Source organism: Myotis davidii, unplaced genomic scaffold (genome assembly GCF_000327345.1).
Source record: "Myotis davidii unplaced genomic scaffold, ASM32734v1 scaffold167, whole genome shotgun sequence".
Lineage (NCBI taxonomy): Eukaryota > Metazoa > Chordata > Mammalia > Chiroptera > Vespertilionidae > Myotis > Myotis davidii.
Genome location: NW_006300048.1, coordinates 1,711,983 through 1,733,707, shown reverse-complemented (window position 1 = coordinate 1,733,707; position 21,725 = coordinate 1,711,983). Strand labels below are relative to the sequence as shown.

At 48.5% G+C, this 21,725-nt stretch overlaps 2 protein-coding genes across 5 annotated transcripts in view; one reads left to right on the top strand and one right to left on the bottom strand.

The window, feature by feature from the left end:
* Positions 1 to 9,381, bottom strand: part of TAF8 (TATA-box binding protein associated factor 8) — a 27,448-nt gene extending 18,067 nt beyond the window's left edge. For all 3 annotated transcript variants that reach the window (XM_015572169.1, XM_006776336.2, XM_006776337.2), the window contains exons 1-5: positions 9,059 to 9,381; positions 8,141 to 8,297; positions 4,833 to 4,931; positions 4,445 to 4,507; positions 3,280 to 3,404 (exon numbers count right to left, since the gene is read on the bottom strand). In XM_015572169.1, coding sequence (XP_015427655.1) covers positions 3,280 to 3,404; positions 4,445 to 4,507; positions 4,833 to 4,931; positions 8,141 to 8,297; positions 9,059 to 9,103 — 489 coding nt within the window. In that variant the 5' untranslated portion in view covers positions 9,104 to 9,381. The remainder of the gene's footprint in view (positions 1 to 3,279; positions 3,405 to 4,444; positions 4,508 to 4,832; positions 4,932 to 8,140; positions 8,298 to 9,058) is intronic.
* A 60-nt stretch (positions 9,382 to 9,441) lies between these two features.
* Positions 9,442 to 21,725, top strand: part of CCND3 (cyclin D3) — a 122,696-nt gene continuing 110,412 nt past the window's right edge. For both annotated transcript variants that reach the window (XM_015572172.1, XM_006776335.2), the window contains exons 1-2: positions 9,442 to 9,486; positions 10,012 to 10,435. In XM_015572172.1, coding sequence (XP_015427658.1) covers positions 10,406 to 10,435 — 30 coding nt within the window. In that variant the 5' untranslated portion in view covers positions 9,442 to 9,486; positions 10,012 to 10,405. The remainder of the gene's footprint in view (positions 9,487 to 10,011; positions 10,436 to 21,725) is intronic.

Below are 21,725 nucleotides of genomic sequence, written 5' to 3'. Positions count from 1 at the left end.
GCTCCCCCCTGGGTTTCTGATCACTGTCAGTGGCAGGGGGCTTCTTCCTGCTTTCCCTTTCGCTTCCCTGCATTGTGCCTACATATGCAAATTAACCGCCATCTTTGTTGTCAGTTAACTGCCATCTGAGTTGGCAGTTAATTTGCACATAGCCCTGATTAGCCAATGAAAAGGGTAGCGTCGTACGCCAATTACCATTTTTCTGTTTTATTAGTGTAGATTGATTAAGAGAGGGACAGAGAGATAGAAACATCAACGATGAGAGAGAATCAATGACCGGCTGCCTCCTGCACGCCCCCTACTGGGGATCAGGTCCACAACCCGGGCATGTGCCCTTCGCCGGAATTGAACCTGGGACCCTTCAGTCGGCAGGCTAACGCTCTATTCACTGAGCCAAACCAGCTAGGGCCAAAACATTTTAAATTGTGATGGTATAGGTGACATTGTAGCAATGACCAAAAAAGTAATTAACTACTCTTTGTGGCACAGAGATGGGATTTTTGAGGGCGGTACTTAAAAACGTTTCCACTGTTGTCAATGTTAATTCAAGGGTATGTCCTGCATAATTTCCATATCCACACTTAAACACAGAAACAAGATTTTCTGACGTTTAAAATCATCCCAAAATGAAGAATTTGACTGGATTTTGAACATACTTGCTATAAACATTAAAAATGTAAGACCTTCCCATCATTTTTAAGAGAACTATTTGAGCCAGGCTGGCGTGGCTCAGTGGTTAAGCATCAACCTATGAACCTGGAGGTCATAGTTCAATTCCCAGTCGCATGCCTGGGTTGTGGGCTTGGTCCCCAATGAGGCCATGCAGGAAGCAACCGATCAATGATTCTCTCTCTCTCTCTCATCATTTATTTTTTTATCTCTCTCTCCCTCTCCCTTCCTCTCTAAAATCAATAAAAAATATATTTAAGTAAAAGAGAGAGAGAGAGAGCACTGTTTGAGATTCAAAAAGTTGAAAATTGAATAGAAAATTTCAAACAAAATTCTTCCAATAATTAGAAGATGCAAATTCATTTGTGATTGATTAAGGGGAGCCAACAATGCTACATATCTTTGTAATGTATCTTTTTCAACTATGAGAGCTGCTAAAGTATTAAAATAAGCTGATCTTAGAGTAAGACCTCTAACTTACTATTCCACCAAGTATTACACCAAGATTTCAAAACCTAAAAGGCAGAGGCCATCACATGCTGCTATTAAAAAGGAGCAAAAAGGTTTCTGAACCTTTAATAAGGGTCAGATTATCTATAATGCCTACTATTTTGGTGGAGTAGTCTATAATAATAAAAGCATAATATGCAAATCGACTGAACAACAGAACAGCAGAATGATCTGGGAGCCCTGGCCAGGTGGGCGGGGTCTCCTTCTGCGGAGCCATTGATCACGAAGCCCCACTGTCAATCAATCCACAGAGGGAGACCCAGGCCACCGGTCAGCGATGTTGTGGCAGGTGTGTGGGGCCGGCCAGCGATCGCCCCGGAGAAGGAGGCCCAGGCCAGCCAAGCGCTCGCACCCCATGCCTGTCGCCCACAGAAGGAGGCAACTGGTGGCGGGGGGTGGGGGCGTGGGGAGGTGGGCAGCGCCAAAGATGATAAGCAGTGGCAGCAGTGGGGGTGGGGCCAGCTGCTGGCAGCAGGGGGAAGAAAAGCCCCAATAGGCCCTGATCGCCGGCCAGGCCTAAGGACTCTACCCAAGGGGTCCCGATTGTGAGAGGGCGCAGGCCGGGCTGAGGGGGACACCCCCCGTGCACGTATTTCATGCACCGGCCTCTAGTACATTATAATATTCATGTAAGTCAGCATGAATGTTTATTAAAGTATATACTTAATATTTTTACTGTCAGAAATACTCTATAAAAGAGTTAGAGACAGATGGGTTGAATTGTGTCCCCTAAAAAAAAATATGTATGCTGAAGTCCTAACCCCCAGTATCTCAGCATATGATCTCATTTGGAAAGAGGGTCATTGCAGAGGAGACGAGTTAAAAAGAGGTCATACAAGAGTAGAGTGGGACTCTGTTCCAATACAACTAATGCCCTTGCAAGAAAATGGCCACGTGACGACAGACACACAGATGTAACAGAGGACTGCAGTCCTGCGTCTACAAGCCAGGAGTGCCCACAAACCACCAGAAGGTAGGAAAGGCAAGGAAGGCTTCTCCTACAGGTTTCAGAGAGAGCATGGGCCTGGCAACATCTTGAATCTGGCCACGTGCCCTCCAGACTGTAAGGCAGTGATGGTGAACCTTTTGAGCTCGGTGTGTCAGCATTTTGAAAAACCCTAACTTAACTCTGGTGCCGTGTCACATATAGAAATTTTTTATATGTGCAACCATAGTAAAACAAAGACTTGTATTTTTGATATTTATTTTATATATTTAAATGCCATTTAACAAAGAAAAATCAACCCAAAAAATGAGTTCACGTGTCACCTCTGACACACGTGTCATAGGTTCGCCATCACTGCTGTAAGGCAATACATTTCGGTTGTTCTAAGCCCCCTAGTATATGGCATTTTGTTACAGCAGCTCTAGGACACTAATACAGAGATCGCAGGTCAAGGCCAGCAGCTGTAGTGCACGGGTGGCTGACTACCTATTCCTTCCCCCAGTATCCTGAGGTGTGGAGAAATGTCCGGAGGACAGCCACACCCGCCCGCATGCCCGCATGATGCCATATTTGCACCAGCACGTGCTGTGGAGGCGGGGACAAAGGAAGCGTGTGGGAGGGCCTCCGGGACTCCTCTGCAGACGCACCCTTCCCCCTTCCTCAGGAGGGCGAAACTGCTCCTCTGGCGAAGGAGAACACATCTAAACCATGGAAGACACCTCAATCTGTGCTCATGCAGACCCAGAACTCAAATTACGCTGACTTTCATTTCATGTTATCACCAAGTATGGTTTAAATAATTGTTTCCCCCTGGTTTCAAAAAGAACTCTTTTCTATGAAAAGTTTGGAAACCTCAGAAAAGCACACACAAAGCAACAAGAGTTACTGTGAATACTTTCTGGAGTGTCCGCCCCGCCTCCTCTCTAGGTGGTAGGGCCTTTCGCGTTTTGGCGGGACAGGCTTCAATTTCTTGTTAACTATGTTTTTGTGAGCCAACTGGAGGACATAATTCCCCTATGCCAAATTGTTTATTAATAAGAAAAGACATTCTGAGTTCCGAGTCCACCTTTCATCAATAAGCTTTTGACCCAACAATCAGTAGAAACTGAATATTTTGCAGCAGTCATAGCCCCCGTCATCTCCTCGACACTCACCGGGGTTTTGATGTAGGTGTGGGGGTCGGGGAACTCGGGAAAATGGCTGGGGATGTGCGGCGGGTGAGGTCGGTTCTGCCCCGCGGTGAGAGCTTTGGGGGTCACTGGCTGATTGGTCACTGGAGCTGCAACAGAGTCACAACTGGTTACTCTTCCACCCAAGGACTTGGGTCTCTACCCAAACCCTCCTTTCCTCAAAGTAAATGCTGTATCTCAATTTTCTGAACAACGGATACTTTGTACTTTTATTTTAAAAAGGCCTTGATGGACTTAAGGACCTCAGGTCACCCCCACATGCCCAGGCCTGCTGAATGACCTTGGGTGACATTCCCATCTACAACAATCTGTCTGCAAGCTTCTTAGGCAGGTGAGTGGTTTGCTGTGACAATGTTCACATCACAAAAGAGCCACAGAGGCTGCCGAGTGACCAAGGAGTTAGGTGAGCTGTTAACTCTCTTTTCATAGAACCCAGATACCAAAGTCATACAGTACGCCAAGGTAAGCATGGGATTAAAAATGGCACCTTCGCTGCTACTTGAGAGGGAAGGTCTTCAAAAGATGTCAGCTAGAAAAAAGTGGTGGGAAAAAATCAAGTGAAGTCTCCCCAGGTCCTACCAGCCCACACTGGTTACTCCCAGCTCAGTTTATGGCAGTCAGCTTCCATCTAAGGCACAGGTCGTCTAACTGTGCCTTCGACAGAGTAAATGTTTTAGGTTTTCCAAGCCATACAGTCTGTCACAACTGCTCAACTCTGCCATTATAGCACAAGGCAATCAAAGGTCAGTACACATGGCTGCGTTCCAATAAAGCTTTATTTACAAAAACAGGTGGTGGGCCACCTTAGGCCTACAGACCTTAGTTTACTGACTCTCGATCTAAGGAAGAACTAGAACACTGGCATTTCTCAAGCAGCATCAACTGCCCGTCTAGGGCTAAAGCACAAGAATCACAGCAACATCTCAGAGGGTTTTCCTTTCTGGTGACAGAACGTCAGGTCCCAGTCCCATCAGCCCAAACAAAGGTGATGCTACAGGTAGCCCCAGCTGATGGAAGGGAGCCTGCAATAAGGAAGCAGCTGGACAAACGGATCCCTGCCCTATTTAATTCATTCATTCCACAGCATCAACTGAGAACTTACTGAGGGCCTCAGTTCAAAGTCACTTACGGGCAGTAATGACCATCCTCTGGGACCGTTTGGCATAAGCAGGGAGAGTGTCCACGTTGAACCCTAAGAAACAGGAAAACAAAAGTCACTGCTGCGCAGACCACCAGATACTGAACTTGGGAGAGGAACGTTGTGCTGAAATAGCTTAAACTCCCCACTCAAGCATTTTGCTGCCACTAGGAAGCTCCAGCAGATGCCCACCAGGGAGTTAGGAGGTCTCTTAAACAGGTTCAGAGGAACCCTCAGTTGGTAACCCCCTCGAGCTAAAAACCGACCAGAAGAACCATAAGGGAATTAAAAAACACTCAGCAGATGTGGCTCACTCCTCACTCTCTCTCCCATAACTCCAACTCAGCTGCACTGAAGAACTGGAAACGTGTGCACTCACCCATCTCAACAAGAGTGACCACGATATCTGACAGCGTGGGCTGGGTCCTGGCTGTGTGCTCACAGTAAGACTTGGCGCTTCTCCCAATTTCCGAAATGTCTGGGAAAGAATCAAAGGCATAAAGTCTTATTCTCAGTTCCCTAAAAGGTAAGCAAAGGATTAACATATGAGCCAGCAACTCGACTCCTGGGTATATTCCCACGCAAATTGTAAGCAGGAACATAAATAGATACTATGTCCATAGCAGCATTATTCACAATAGCCCTAAGGTGGGAACAACCCAAGTGTCATCAAAAGATGAATGGATGAAAGTTAAAAATAATAATAAACCGCCGAAACCGGTTTGGCTCAGTGGACAGAGCGCCAGCCTGCGGACTGAAGGGTCCCAGGTTCGAATCCAGTCAAGGGCATGTACCTGGGTTGCGGGCACTTCCCCAGTAGGAGATGTGCAGGAAGCAGCTGATCGATGTTTCTCTCTCATCGATGTTTCTGACTCTCTATTTCTCTCCCTTCCTCTCTGTAAAAAATCAATAAAATATTTAAAAAAATAATAATAATAAACCTTATTTTAAAAAAATGAATGGGTGAACAAAATGTGGTCGATCCATACAAAGATTATTATTTAGCCATAAGAAAGGAATGAAGTAGCCCTGGCTGGTGTGGCTCAGTTGGTAGAGTGTTATTCTGTGACCAAAAGGTCACCAGTTCGATTTCCTGTCAGGGCACATGCCTGTGTTGCATAATGGAGGTGGCCGATAGATGTTTCTCTCTCTCTCTCTCAAATCAACAAAAACTTAAATAAATTTGAAAAGAAAGGAAGTACTGACCCATGCTACAAAGATGAACCTTGAAAACATTATGCTAAATGAACTGAACCAGACACAAAAAGGCAAATGTTTTAAGATTCTACTTATATGACAGAAAAAAAAATCCATAGAGCCAAAAAGTAGCTTAGAAGTTACCAGGGGCAGGGGGAAGAGGTGATTAGGGAGTTATCACTTACAGGTTTAGAGTTTCTGTTTGGAATAATGAAAAAGTTCTGGAAATGAATAGTGTTGATGGTTGTACAACATTGTGAATATATTTACTGCCACTGAATTGTACACTTAAAAATGGTTAAAATAATAAATTTTATGTTATGTATATCGTGCAACCAAAAAAATGGTCTTATTGTCTGGTTGTCTGTCTAAAGCTGAACCTCTGTTTAATAGTCATGCTTTCGTCCTTCCGAGAAAGGGGAAGGTATGAAACAGACTTCATGAATGGGCTTCAAGGGGATGGGAGATTCCATGGAACCTGAAATTGTGCTCAATTTTACACACACACACACACACACACACACACCCCTTTTCTGGGAATGGTCCACAGAATTCATCAGATGTAAGGGATCCAAAAAGGTTCAGAAGATAAAAGCAAGTCGGGAAAGGTGTCTAACTGAAAACCTATCACCAACTTGCCATGCTGCCCTGAGCAAGCCACTAATACCAGCCTTTACACAGGAAAATGGTGGGCAGCATCTTTTTACCCGGGGGGGGGGGGGGTGGGAGGGGAGGGGAAGGATCTAATGGGAACTATTAGACCATTCCTTTCAGACAAAAGTTCTCAAAGTGTGGTCTGGGAATCCCTAGGCGACCCTATAAACCTTTCCAAAGTCCACAGGTCCAAAGTGTTTTCATATTCAATTTTTTAAAAAATATATTTTTATTGATTTCAGAGAGGAAGGGAGAGGGAGAGCTAGATACATCAATGACAAGAGGGAATCATTGATTGGCTGCCTCCTGCACGCCCCCTACTGGGGACTGAGCCCACAAACCTGGCATGTGCCCTTGACCAGAATCAAACCCAGGACCCTTCAGTCTGCAGGGCAATGCTCTATCCACTGAGCCAAACCAGCTAGGGCTCATAATCAAATTAAGACATTTTTTTATTTTTCTACTCATTCTCTCAGGCAGTTTTCCAGAGGCTATCTGACCTGGGATGACATCATGGCTCTGATGGATAATGGATCATACGCTTGTTCACTCTCATGTTTTAAAATTTTCTGTTTTACTTTCTAATGTGGCAAAATATATACACATATATATTTATATTTATATCTCCATCCCACTTATATACAATTCCACAGGGTCCTCAATATTAAGAGTCCACAGAGGTTCTAAGATAAAAAAAAAAGTCCAAGATCACTGCTTTAGGAAAACATTTGGTATGTAAAAGTTCCAAATGTCAGAGAGCCATCTCACCTCGAACTTGCCCTTCCTGGGGCAGTCCACATCTAGTGACTGATCAAGACCAAAGTATAAAGGCAGGGCCCTTTTCCGCTGGATGTGGAATACCTGATGGGCAATTATCATCCTAGAGCTCTCCGCTGCAGTGGCCAAATTTTTGTTTGGCCTGCACTGCAGTTCAATTTAGTTCAATTTCTCCCTCTGCCTAAACCATTCTCTCACTGTCATCCATAGGTGTTGGTACCCCCATCCCTCATCCCATCCTAGTCCCCAAAAAGGCCCAAATAGGGAAATACATTGTATATGCAGAAAAGGCAGTATGAGACCATTCTAGGGTCCAAAATCTCCAGGCATTTACTTTTTAAAAAAATATATTTTTATTGATTTCAGAGAGGAAGGGAGAGGGAGAGATAGAAACATCAATGATGAGAGAAAACCATTGATCTACTGCCTCTTGCACGCCCCCCACTAGGGATGGAGCCCACAATTCTGGCATGTGTCCTCGATCAGAATTGAACTCGGGACCTTTCAATCAGCAGGCTGACTCTCTATCCACTGAGCCAAACCAGCTAGGACTCAAGGCATTTCCTTTTAAAAGTGTTTTTTTCCCATTCTATAAAACGTATTCACCCTTACCCTTTGTATCTTTGTATATAATACAGCATTGTATTATATTATGTGGTGGCATCTATTTTGTAGAAGTTAATCCTAACTCTCCAATAAAATTGTAAGTTGAGTACAGAACATAAACAGCAATAACAGCTCCTGCAAGTCATCAAGAGCTTACAATGTTCCCAGCATCGAATGATTTACATACGTGTCTCACTTATACTCACAATTCCACAAGGTGCAAATTATTATTCCATTTCACAAATGAAGAAATTAAGAGTCAGGAGGCCTAGCAACTTGCCCCAACTATTAAGTGGTAGAGTGATGACTTACACCAGGTCTATCTGATTTCTAAAGCCTGTAAGTCACTTGACTGTGTTCTTTTTCTTAAATCCTCTCTAACATGATCACAGTGCAGGACACGGCACTGATGTGTGGTTGACCTGAAGAAGGCCTGTTGTTCCTGATACTTACAGCTCTGTAGCATCTCTGTCAATGTTTCCACGGACGCTTTCTCAGCACTCTCAAACCCTGCCTCTGTCAGCAAGGAGCTCACCACCACTTGCAGGGTTCGCCTCCGGGCCAGATGGTAATTGTCAGCAGGGTTAGTGGACTGTTTACCTCCGGATCTCTGTGAATCAGCAGCCCAGAAAGAAAGAAGATTTTCATCCACTAAACAAGGATGCAATCACATAGTACACACATCGTCATGGCAAGCAAACATTCATTTGCTAAATACTTACCTACCAGTGCTTAACAAAATGTGATAGCCAAGTAAGTAATAACTGAGCAGCCAAGAGGCTCTAAATACGGAGACAGCCTTTCTGCTTCTCTAAAACGTAAACTTCTAATAACACAAATGGCTGTTTCTTACTTTCTGTTTTAGCAGATTATGAGGCTATACAGCTGAAGAAACACGTATGATGAGACTGAATTTATTTCTAACTCTCAGAAAAAAAAACCCATCTCTCTTGTTCCTCCCATCTGCACACCACTTCAGTAACAAGGGAAATTAAAATAATAACACATGGTGCTGAGGAGAGGAGGGCAAAGGATAACAGCACCGGAAAGTAGGAAAGATAATATTTTGAAACAGGAATCCCTCCCAACTTTGGCTAGCCAATAAGAAGGCGGAAACGGCCTCTTCGGACCAATTAGGAGGTGTTCCGGGTTCCCAACCCCGAAACGAGCCAATCAGCACACGGGTCCACCAACTCCGAGGCCGCCGCCAAGTCCCAAAGAGGGAGGGCAGGTACGGCCTGAAAAACGCCTCCTCCATACGGAGTTCTTGGTGGGGCTGGATGTCTGGGAATAAGCCTGTTGCCCCGGCTAGGGGAAAGCTGCAGAATGCCCCGACTCTCCCAGCTTCAACTCCGCGCCTCCCGCCCTTACCGCTCCGGAGCTGCCAGCCCCCGCAGTGGCCATCGTGTCGGCCATCTTGCTCTGGCGTAACGTGCGCGAGCGCAGGGCAGGATGGGATTTGTAGTCCTCCGGCGGGGAGGGGCGGGGCGGTGCTCGCACCTCTGGGTTTTCCAAAGCCCAACCAAAGGGGGGGGGGGGGCGGGGGGAAGAGAAGGTTTCTGATGACCCGGCTCATGTGACCTACACTGAGCGATGGGTTGCTGTAAGCCTCGAAATTGGCCCGGAAAATGCGCCCTCGCTTGCACACCTCTTTCCCCATGAAATCGTTTCTCATAAAGAGCACACCCCTGGAACGCCCCAAACGTGGCTGTTAGCAACACCTAGCTAGGTCCCGCCCAGTGCCAGTGACTCACAGTCTGCGGGAGGGGCCCGAGACTACGTGTTGTTAACCTCTCCAGGTGATTCTTCTGCAGCAGGAAATTTGGGGAAATTTAATGCTGTGCTGCGGGTCTACGGCCTGCCAATGGCCCACTTGCAGCCTAGTCCAGGTCTTCCATTGCACCCTGCTGTCCTCAATCGGCCGGTAGTTGCCGGGCCAGCCGGGAGGCGCAGAAAGCAGGGGGCTCTGTCCCTTGCCCGCCTCACTCCCAGGGCCGGCGGTGCCTGTGGGTGTTCTGTGCACTTGCTCGCCAGCCCCTCCGGATGGGGGTTCTTCTTGCGGGGCCCGCATCGCGCCTTATTCTTCTCCGTTTGCAGATGCCTGGCAGGACGCAGACGCTGGGTTTGAGTTCTAATGTCGCTAGCTGTGGGACCACGGGCACATGCCCTAACCTCACTGTGCCTCAGTTTCCTCTTTTGTGAAATGGGTGTGATTGATAGCGGGGGAGGGGGGGAGGGAACGAGGGAATGCAAACAGGGTCTATCGCGGGGCTAGACGTAGAGTCAGAGGTCAAGGAACATCGCCTACTGTTGTTTATTCCCAGGGTAGCACGTGATTGAGTGGCGAATGCCGTGAAGGCAGACGTCTGGAAACGCACCTTCCCGACCACACGCACCTGAGCCTGGGGGACGCCGCCACCCCCTCACCCCGGGCACACGGACGAGGTCTCAGGCCCTAACCTTAGCTGCGCAGAGCACCCAGCCCCCTTGGTCTCCCCCGCCCCCTCTCCCCCACTTCCTGCCCAGCTTTCAACTCGCGATCAGCGGCTCGGCTAGGACTTTGTAAACACACCGCGCCTGCGGGGGCGGAGACTCATTTTATTTGGGCTCCGGAGCGAGTGGTTCTCGCCCCTCCCCGCGGCTGAAGGCTGCGACCCCACCTCTCAACTCCCCGAGACTGAAGCCGGAGGCTGCGGGAGAGTGTCTTCGTCGCAATAGATGCTCCGGGGGGGCTCACCTGCCAAGGAGGTAGGCTTGAAGGCTGGAGAAGCCAGGATAATGGGGGTTCAGCACCCCCCGTTGCTGGGACCTCCAAGCTCAGGCTGGACTCCCGGAGCCGGGGGTGGGAGGTTGGTGGGTTGAGGAGGTCACCGTGCTCTCGTCACCTCCTGGTTGTCCCCCAGAGCTCGGCTCACTTTCTTAGTGGAGGGCAGAGAAGCCCCCACCCCCCCACCCCACCCAGTGCCCTGTCTGTCCACACAGCCCCCTTCCACGCTGATCTGGAAGCCCAGTGGGCTGTTGTTCTTCATAATCAGAGACAGAGGTGGGAGGCGAGTAGGAGGGCAGAACCAGTGTGGGCAGGCAGCCTCGGGGTCCTGCTGCCAGCCAGGGCTGAGGGAGGAAGCCAGAGGACAGGACTGGGAGGAAGAACCCTCAGTGCTCATCCTCTAGCGTCTGATGGGTACACAAACCACCGCCTCAGCCTCTTCTGTGTCAGGAGGAATAACTGAAGAGAGCGGTTGCTGTTACTAAGGGAACATTAATGTATTCGTTTCCAAACATTGATTGAGCACCTACTATGTGTCTGGGATTGTATTGGATGCTGAGAGTGCAATGGTGTTATTCGCCTACAGTTAGTGTGGGTCATGAACAACAGCGATGAGGCATCGAGCTGGGTGGCTGGGAAGGCTTCAGAGAGAAGAGGACATTATAGCTGGGTTCTGAGAGGAGAAATGGACAGTCTTTGGGGCACTTATTCATCCCACAGAGTTGTGCTGAGCTCTGATTGTGGTGTTGTGCATTGGGATAATGGGGCCAGATTTAACCCCCTATCTAGGTGTGAAAAAGAGGTGGTTATAAACAGGATGAATTCAGGGGGAGGGCTGGTCCCCCAAACCCAGAGCTTCTTAGCTTCACACAGCTGGGAGGGTTCACCTGGGGGTTATGTGACAATCCACACAATCTTGGGGCATCCATTCCTCAGCCCTGGACTCTAGGACTGTTTCCTTTAACAAATCCTTGCTTTATGCCCCTCGCCCCAATTCTGTTTGAGTGAAGAGAACCGGCTCTCCTTCGCATTTCTGCTCTTTCAATTCCCAGGCTCCTTTGGGAGATGACTGACAATTTCCGAATCCATTCAACACTTGTCTGCTGTGGCCCTACTCTGTCTGTTAGGCTGGATGTTGAGGACTTAGTGATAAACAAGTCAGAGCATCCACCCTCCTGGCCTTTAGAATCAAAAGCATCTCTGAGACTTCCCGCTGGATCCCAGTCTAAGCCCAGTCCTTGAGACCATGACCTCCATGGTCCCAAACACCTTCTCTCTCCTGTTTTCCTTCCCCCAAGGGTTCAGAATACTAGCTCACACTTACATAGCTCTGTCAGGTACTCTTCTAAATGTCTCAGGTGTAACGCCTTATCTAATTCTCCAAACAGTCCTATGAGGTTAAGTACTTGGAAGAGACTCAGGCAAAGAGGAAAGAAGAAATATTCCTAAAGAGGACCCCAGAAGGTAACGGCAGGGCTGGGATTTAAACCTAGGTCCTTTGACTGGGAAGGCCCTGTTCTTAACCAGTAGGCAAACCTCCCTCCTTGAATGACCACAGAGTGTGCACTGGAGCCAGGGGTCTAGGAGTGTCCAGAAGGGACTCCGTGGCCCTGTTCCGTGGGTGATACAGAGGAGATTAATCTGTTAGCTGAGCATGTGTGCTGATACCTTTACAGGGAGCCCCAGCAGGTCTAGAGTAGGATTGGTAGGGCTGGGGTGACTGCACAGAGCTGGCATCCTGCATCCTGTCCTAATGGCCGTGTGTGTGTGTGTGTGTGTGTGTGTGTGTGTGTGTGTGTTCCCTCAGCCTTAGTCACCAAGAGGAACAGACCAGGGTTTGATGTAAGATAGAACTCAACATGGATGTGATGTGCCAGAATCTGGGAAGAAACCAAGACACCTCTTTTGTTGGGAATCTTTAAGAATAGCAGAGAGCCCTAGCTTGTTTCGCTCAGTGGATAGAGCGTTGGCCTGCGGACTGAAGGGTTCTGGGTTCAATTCCAGTCAAGGGCACATGCCCAGGTTGCAGGCTTAATCCCCAGTAGGGGGCGGGCAGGAGGCAGCCGATCAATGATTCTCTCTCATCATGGATGTTTCTAGCTCTCTCTCCCTCTCCATTCCTCTCTGAAATCAATAAAAAAGATATTTTTTAAAAAAAGGAAAGAATAGCAGAGACCATCACGTTCTAGATTCCAGAAGGAACACCCTTCTTGGTAGCTGACTAAGGAAGCCGGGTCAAGGAGTGGAAGCAGTCTTTTTTTTTTAAATATATTTTATTGATTTTTTACAGAGAAGAAGGGAGAGGGATAGAGAGTTAGAACCATCCATGAGAGAGAAACATCCATCAGCTGCCTCCTGCACACCCCCTACTGGGGATGTGCCCGCAACCCAGGTACATGCCCTTGACCGGAATCGAACCTGGGATCCTTCAGTCCGCAAGCCGACGCTCTAGCCACTGAGGCAAACTGGTCAGGGCATGGAAGAAGTCTTAGGATGCTTCCCTCCTCCCACAGCTGCTGCATCCCAAAGCTGCCTCGGTGGATCTGACCCCACACTTCTGGGCGGGTCAGAATCTGGGAGGTGGGAAACCAAGACGCCTCTTTTGTTGGGAATCTTTAAGAATAGCAGAGAGCCCAGCTGGTTTGGCTCAGTGGGTAGAGCATTGGCCTGCGGACTGAAGAGTTCGATTCCGGGTTCGATTCCAGTCAAGGGCACATGCCCAGGTTGCGGGAAGAATTGGACAGTGGCCCTTACAAAAACCAGGCCACAGGACAGCGGTTCCATGGATCCCAGCCGTTTTCCCATTACCTTTCTGAAACTAGGTTTCTCACAAGAGCTCTCTGCACAGATCTGGCGACTCCCGGAGGCTGTGTTCTCTGCCTGTAGTCAGTCCCACCCCACCCCCACCCCCGGTGTATCTTTGAGAGAGCGGTGTGTGTTGGGGGATGGTAACAGGTAAGGAGAACGTGGACGTTCAGAACTGTGCCGGCGTCCAGGCTCCTCTTCTGCCGCTCATACCCCCCTTCTTCCTCGTCAGAGGTGGGTGCAGGGGAACCTTCGGGTGCCCCAGCCCCCTGCGCCAGGCACACTTCCGACTGGGGAGAGAGAACAGGTTGTACTCTTCAGAAACCACAGGAGGAAGTTTAGGGAGGGCTGGGGTGCGGAAAGTTCTGGGGCCCCTGCCAAGTTTCCCTTTCGGTGCCCAGCGGGTAGATGTGTTTATTTTGGTGTGTTTCTCTTGCCCTCAAAGACATTTAACTTTTAAACCCTCCGAGTTTTAAAGAGCTGTCGAGGCCTGCCCCGTTTCCGCAGGAGGGTGTGGCCAGAGACAGGCTGGAAGTGGTATCAGAATGAGATAACCTTTCTGGGGCTTCCGCCTGGGATTCATGCTGCTGGGGAAAGGCTGCCTAACTCCAGAAAATCTCCTCTTCTCCTTCTGCCCTTTCACCTTCCTCTTCCCCGAAGCACTCCCGGCAGCCCTGCATTCCTCAGAGGACTGTGGTTACGAGGCCACTGAGGAGCCGGGTGCTGGCGCCAGAAGCTGTCCGAAATCTTTTGCCTGCCTAATCTCATTCCCCACATCTTCAGGTTGTAAAAACCCCTACTCCCAATTTACAGATGGGGAAACAGGCTCAGAAAGGCTAGGAAACTGGCCCGAGGGCCCCCCAGCTAGGAGGGGCAGAGGTCAGATGTGAGCAGTGGTCTCTGATTTCAAAGCCTGGGCTCTGGATGTCTCATTGAACCCCCCCACCGAGCATCCGCTTCCCCAACACATCACTCCCCGAACAGCAGGGAGGCTGAAACCCAAAGATGTGTTTGAAAACGATGCTGACAGTGTGGGGAGAGGATGGCTTGGGTACAGAATTGGAGGAAATTCCTTGGGAGTTAGTATATTAAAGAAGAACAACTGAGCGGGGATGTGGGGGGCGGGGGTAGAGAAGACACAGTGGGTGAAAGGTTGAAGTCACGCTCTGAAGGCCGAGCCCAATGGGAAGAACATTGAGGAGGGATAGTGTAGCTGTGTCCAAACATCGGAAATGTTGCCTGTGGAAGCCCCCAGGTAGGGGGACCAGAGGAGGCAGATTTCTAAAACGCAGAAGAACTTTCTAGCAGATAATTGCCTATTTCCTCCCGAAGAAGTCAGTCCCTCCTGTAAGAGAGTCTAGAGCACATGCTTTTTTTTTTTTTTTTTAATATATGCCATTGATTTTTTACAGAGAGGAAGGGAGAGAGAGACAGAGAGTTAGAAACATCGATGAGAGAGAAACACCGACCAGCCGCCTCCCGCACACCTCCCCACTGGGGATGTGCCCGCAACCCAGGTACATGCCCTCGACCGGAATCGAACCCGGGACCCTTCAGTCCGCAGGCCGACGCTCTATCCACTGAGCCAAACCGGTTTCGGCAAGAGCACATGCTTTGGAGGGGCTTCTGCCGCCGAGGAGACCCTAAAAGTCCTTCCACCTCTAAACCTCCCGCTTAATCCCTTCCCTGTCACCCTCCTTTCCTCCGTGCTCCCTGGCCCTGGGTGTCTCATCCGTCCACCAGGTGGGGCTGTTGCCCAGTGTGTCGCTCCAGAGGCAGCTGGGCTGGCTGAAGAGCTCCACCTGGTCCTTCCGCCGCCATCTGGCTGGGTGGGGCCTCTCGGCCACCCCATCCCCAGCTATCTACATACCAAGGCACAGACTTTTGACCCATAAAATACCTCTTAGGTCTCCTCTGGGCTCAGGCTAGACCGGGCAGGCCTCTGCCCCTAGGGTAGGCTCTCTTCCCCGGGTTACGGATTCCCTCCCTCCGACACTTTCTCTTTCCCCTCCTTGACCTTCTTTTGCCCTTGAACCAGAAAAATCCATATGTGGGTGCAGTAGGCAAGGCCAGCAACCGTCATGGGCATGGCAGGGTACCTAGTGTGGCATGGCTTTTTGGACCCTTCAAAGGCATGACGCCCGTGTTATCTCCTTTAAGGGGCCTCAAAAGCCATACCTCTCTGCAGCTATTTGTCCTCAGTGGTCTGACCAGTTCTCCTACCCTGGCAGAAATTCCCCCTGGACAGCCACGCCTAAGTGGGGGCGGGGGGGGGGTGTAGGAAGGAGGGGGAGGAGAAGTGTTGCTTGGTGCCTGTTTGTTGACTCAGATCTGCTTGTTGCTATCCAGACCCTTAGGAAGGCACAGAGTCCCCGGGGCGGCAGGGACCCAGCAGGCAGAGCCCAGGGTGAGCAGGGGATAGAGTGCATTTGTAAGCCCTGTGGCCACAGGACAACGTGGAGGGCAGGGCCAGAGAAAGGGCCGTAACTAGTAGTTCCAAGCATGAGGTAACTCCTGTACTCTCCCAACAACCTTGTGAGGAAGGACACCCATTTTATAGATGAGCAAATGAATGCACTGAGGGTTAAGCAGCTCGCTTGCATTTACACAACTGGTCCGTGGCTGAGCTGGAAGTCTGACTCCGCCATTTGACTATAAAGTTTGTGCACATAACCGCTCGTCTGTGCTTTTGCTCATGAATTGGTCAAGAGAGGCTGTACTTAGAGAAATCACTCTGATTTGAGTCCTAGCCACTTCCCTGAGTTTCTCATCTGTAAAGTGGGCATAATATAGCCCTTACCTCACTGGGTTATTATAAGGATTAACAATTATAATGATTATATTTTATTTTTCAACTACAGTTGATATATATTATATTAGTTTCAAGTGTATAGCATAGAGATTAGACATTTATATAACTTACAGATAAGTTAGACTGTCACCCTGGTAAGTTTAGTATCGATCTGACACCATATGTAGCTATTACAGTATTATTGACTCTATTCCCTGTGCTGTACTTGACATCTCCGTGACTGTTTTTCATATCTGGCAGTTTGTAAATCTTAATTCCTTTCCCTTTTCACTCACCCCACACCCCTTTTCCAATTGGCAACCATCGATTTCTTCTCTCTATCTATAATCGTGTTTCTGTTTTATTTTGTTGTTTTTTTAGATTCTACACATAAGTGAGTCATATGATATTTGTCTTTCTCTGTTATTTAGCACAATACCCTCTAGATCCATCCATACTGTTGCAAATGGCAAGATTTCATTCCTATTTATGGGTGAGTCATATTCAACAATAGCTAATGTTCATTGCATACTCCCATGACAAGTGTGAGCTTTTTGTGTCCTCAAAACAGGTCTATGAGGAAGGCACTATTTAAAAAAAAAATAAAAAAAAAATACACACACACACACACACACACACACATACTAGAGGCCCAGTGCACAAAATTTGTGCATAGATAGGGTCCCTAGTGGCTGCTGGCTGCTGGCCAAGGCCTTTCTTCCTTCCGCACTACCCCCCTGGTGGTCAGTGCACGTCATAGCAAGTGATCAAACTCTTGGTTGGTCGAACTCCCCAGAGGACATTTTGCATATTAGGTTTTTATATATATAGATATTTTGATTGATTTCAGAGAGGAAGGGAGAGCGGGGGGAGAGAGAGAGAAATATCAATGATGATAGAGAATCATTGATCAGCTGACTCCTGCATGCCCCACACTGAGAATTGAGCCCACCACCTGGGCATGTGCCCTGACCGAGAAGTGAACTGGCGACCTCCTGGTTTATGTGTCGATGCTCAACCACTGAGCAACACCGGCTGGGGGAGGCACTGTTATATCTTTATAGACAGGGAAACTGAGGCACAGAATGATTTCACGGAGTCAGGGGCCAAGGCTTCAGAGCCCACATGCTGCACTCGGCTCATGAGACAGCACACACAGCCTGCTGTGTGCTAAGGAGGTCATAAGCCCTTAGAAGCGATGGCCTCAGTCATCATCGTATCATCGTCCTCGTCACCTCCTAGACTGAGCTCCTTGGGGTGGACAGGAGGCTACCCCCCAAACCAAGAGACAGCTCTCTGTTCTTTCCTCGCCATCCCACCCCTGACTTCATTTCACCCTTTTTCCTAAAATAAAAGTCAGCCCACAAGCCCTGGCCTGTGGTCAGATAATTGGACAGAATGCTTGAAGTTGGGGCCGTCCCAGAAACTCCCAGCTCTGGCCCCAGCGTTGTCTGCTCCAGCTTACCCTCCCTCCGGTTCTCCCTTCTCTTCCCTCCAGGCCTGTCCTTCTGCCCCCTCCCTGGGGCCCCCCGAGTTCTGGGAAAGGAAGCCGAAGCAGGGCCTCAGACAGATGCAGCTCCAGCTTGGGCCCCAGCTGGAGGTGTTGGAGGCAGAGGGAGGAGGAGAGGACTGGCCAGGGGAGGAGAGGGAGGAGGGGACACAGAGGGCCCCCGGGCTGCCTGTCCCCATGGAAGCATCTGTCCCTTCTTCATAGACCCTCTCCTAAGCTCCCGCTTACTCAGCTCACTCTGCTGGGTGCTCTGGTGAGAATCCGCTCTGAGTAAGACCCGGGGAGGAGGGCGAGGGGGCGCGTTTAATTCCTCTCTGGCAAGTGGACATCGCAAGCCGTCCTTGGATTATGGAGGGGAGGAGGGCTGTCCCTCCCACCACGAGGCCCCTGAGAGTCAAGGCTGCCTTTTCCTTTCCTTCCAGGCCCTTCCCTTTTCCCTGAGCAGTATCTGTTACAGAACCACAAGCTTGGAGACTGTTCAGATGTGGCATCTATTCTCATCACAGTGGGAGGGGATCTCGGGGTTACAGACTCTCGGATGGCCTGGGTGGCCGAGCACAGCTCCCTGGCCCTGTCTTTTTTCCTTCCAGTCAGCTGGTGCCTGCTGGTCCTTGGGGCAGCCTCCATCTGTTCTTGGAATGGACTTAACTTCCACCTCGAAGGCCGGGCTGTTTTACTTGCGGGTCTCTTGGTCTCCAAGGAAACGGAGTCTTCCCTGCTTGGGCCCAGCCTCTTGAGTTCTAACTCCAACCTCCCCGTTCAGCCGCTAGGCGTGAGCGTGGTGCCTCCTGGGTGGTCCTCAGAAAGTCTTCCTTCTCCCGGCTCCTTCCAGGCCTTCCCTCTGACAGTTTCCGGGAGTCCTTTTGGTATGCTTTGTAGGAATCGATGGTGTGGATTTCCCTAATCCTCATTTCTTCCTGGCCCACGGCAGGGAAGATGGTGGGGATAATAATAGCGTATCTTCGCACAATACTTCCCCATGCCAGGGCCTGTTGTGAGTGCCTATATGTGCTACACGCCATTTGTAAAGAAGTAAGTTTATAATAAATAGGACATTTATTAACTCATTCCTCACTTATTCCTCATAAGAATCCCCTGTGGTTTCCTTAGTTTACAGATGAAGAACTGAGGCCCAAAGGTTAAGGAACATAACAGCTAGCCAGCCTGGAGAGCCTGGTGGCTGAAGGAACTCTGACCTGCCTTTCCATGCACGTGGTGTCTGCCTGTGTCTGTGCACGCGCGTGTGTGTCCACCCACCAGGGGGAGTGTGAGACGACAAGTTTGAAGACCACGTCAGGATAGGCTGAGCAGGCCGTGAGGCCTCTGTGTGTGATGGTGGGTCTGTGTATGACCTGCATGCCTGTGTGGAGGTGAGATGTTGTGGATCAAGTCCGCAGGCAAGCCCAGAGCCTCGCCTGTCCCTCTGTGCTCCTGGCCAGAGCTTCAGGGTTGTCCACTAAGCGAAGCAAGATGGAAGGGAAGGAGCAAGGATGGCCCAGCCCTGCCCCTGCCGGCAGGTCAGATGTCCCACAGGACCCAGGAAACAGGAGTGGGTGGTGGCGATGTGAGCTCTGCTAGGTGGGGCTGGGGCCCTAACCCATCTGAGGAGCCCTGGATGAATCAGCCCGACCACAGCCGCCCCAACTGCAGCGATGGTGACAACAAGCTCTTCGTCCAGCCCCCCTCCAACACTCATTTTCCTTTCCTTTCGCTCCCCAGACTCAGGCTTTGGCAGGGTGTGGCACCCGGGCAGTGGCTAAGGGGAAACACCTCTGGAGTTGGTGGTTAAGCTGGGTCCTAATGCTAGAACTGCAACCTTGATCTTCAAGATACCCCACCCAGAAATGGGCAGTAGGCCTGGCCCGGGGTGGATGTCACATACTCTGTCCAGAAGACAGGATTGCATATGTCCAGGGCTCCTGGGCTCACCCACCTGGCATTGCCCTCCAACAATACCTGTAGGTCTCAGGATCGTCTAGTCTTGTACAGTAGAGCCACATTTTATAGTGTAGGGTTCAAAGTCAGTGTGTAAACAAAACACATAAAAGTTACCATTAAAGTATCTTTAAGCTGCTCATAAAACGCAGTGCACCTACTGTGTGCATTCTCTCCTGTCACTCAGCATCTCTAGCATAGCCAGATCTCATTGGAACAGATGGCCGAGTCTTTGGTGGAACTAAATTATGTTGAGCTTGGGGTAAGGGACCACAGTGTATAAGCAATACGTAGGTTTCTGTGGTTGGCTGCTGTCTTCTCCGGTAGATACCCTTGAATTCGTGGTAGTTAGTGTGCACATTTAGGAATTCAGTAAGTACTTGCTTCTGGGCTCCCTGAGCCACAAGAAAGGGTGGGGTGACAGTGCTGTGGGAATCTGGAGGAAGGAGCAGTTGCTTTTGGATGGGTTAACCAGGCATTTCTTTCTCAGAGGTACTCTGTGAGAAAACAGGAGGCATGGGCTTGATGAAAAATTCAGTTTTACATGGTGGTTGCTTTTGTATGTTTTTACTTTTCTGAATACGTGAGTTTTTTTTTACTGAAAAGCCATACTGTAGAAATCATTATTTTCTATTCTTATTTCTATGGCAATCATTAGGCCAACTTATTCTTTATTATGACTGATTCTTTCTAAAATATCTAGCGGCTTTTTCTAAAATCACTATTGTTTCTGTAACAATAATTGTTCTTAATGTGACCACTTCTTGTTTCTTTAATGCTTTAAAAACTCCAGCAGCACACTGGCACAGGCATGTAAGACATGAGTCAAGGTAAAAATGTTGAGGGTGGGTGCGTGTCAGAGCCCCTGAGTCTGCTTAAACCAGTGTGTTCAATCTAAGGCACTACTCATCAAACTTAATGGTCTCAGAAACACTTTACATCCTTAAAAATGTTATTATTGAGCATCCCAGAGAGCCTTTGCTTTGCAGGTTGTAGCTGTTGACATTTAATTTCTATTAAAATTTTTTAAATGAGAAGTTTAAAAAAAAATTTGTTAATTCCTTTCAAGTGACAAGAAGAAACTCATTTCCTGTTAACATAGCATCGTGTTTTTTTCAGACGATCATATTCTTTATAAAGTTATAACTATATGTCCCAAAGTGAAAGAAGTGAATGAGAAGTGTAGCCTATTTTACATTTTTGCAAATCTCTTTCATGTGTGGCTTAGCGGGAGACAGCTGGATTATCAGTTCTGCTTCTCCTCCAGTCTGTCCTCGTGTGTTGTTTGAGTCGATGTATATGAAGACAGATATGCAGTTGGAAAGAAAGAACCTTGCCAACTGTTTAAGAGGGTAGCTGGCCTAGAGGGACATTTAGCTGGAAAGAAATTTTTGGACGATGGTGAAGAAGCTGAATCCACAGTATTGGATTGTGGAGCTTGGACTTTATTATTTTATTTTATTCTTTAAAAAATATATCTTATTGATTTTTTACAGAGAGGAAAGGAGAAGGTTAGAGAGTTAGAAACATCGATGAGAGAGAAACATCGATCAGCTGCCTCCTGCACAGCCCCCACTGGGGATGTGCCCGCAACCAAGGTACATGCCCCTGACTGGAATCGAACCTGGGACCCTTCAGTCCGCAGGCCGACGCTCTAGCCACTGAGCCAAACAGGCTAGGGCTGGACTTTATTTAGTAGGTAATGGGGAGCTATTGAAGGCTTTTGAGAAAGGAAGTGACATGAGAGCTGGTTTAAGATGATTTCTAGAGCATTAGTAGAAAAACAGCATTGGCAAGAGCGTCTATACCAGTGGTTCCCAATCTTTTTTTGGCCATGCCCCACCTAAGCGTCTCTAAAATGCCCCCCAATGACATATAATTCTTATTATTCAAAAAGTGAACTCCTATTTATGTGGAGGAAGCCTAAAAGGCCATTAACTTGGTCTAAACAAGCTTCCAAAGAACATGGCATCCATGAAAGAGAAAAATAAAAGAACAAAAGGACAGTTAAAGTACTGAGGAAGAAATCACTAAGTAATTGTTTAAAAAATAATAGGAAGTGATATGAAAAAATAGCAAATAAAGTTTTAAAACATAAGAGAACTGAAATGCATAAATATGTCCCAGTATATATTTATATATTGTATATGAGGCCACTAGAACCATAAGAAATGCAAAAAATTCACTGTTAGCTCATTCTTAAATTGCCACCCTTAAAAATCAAACTGCC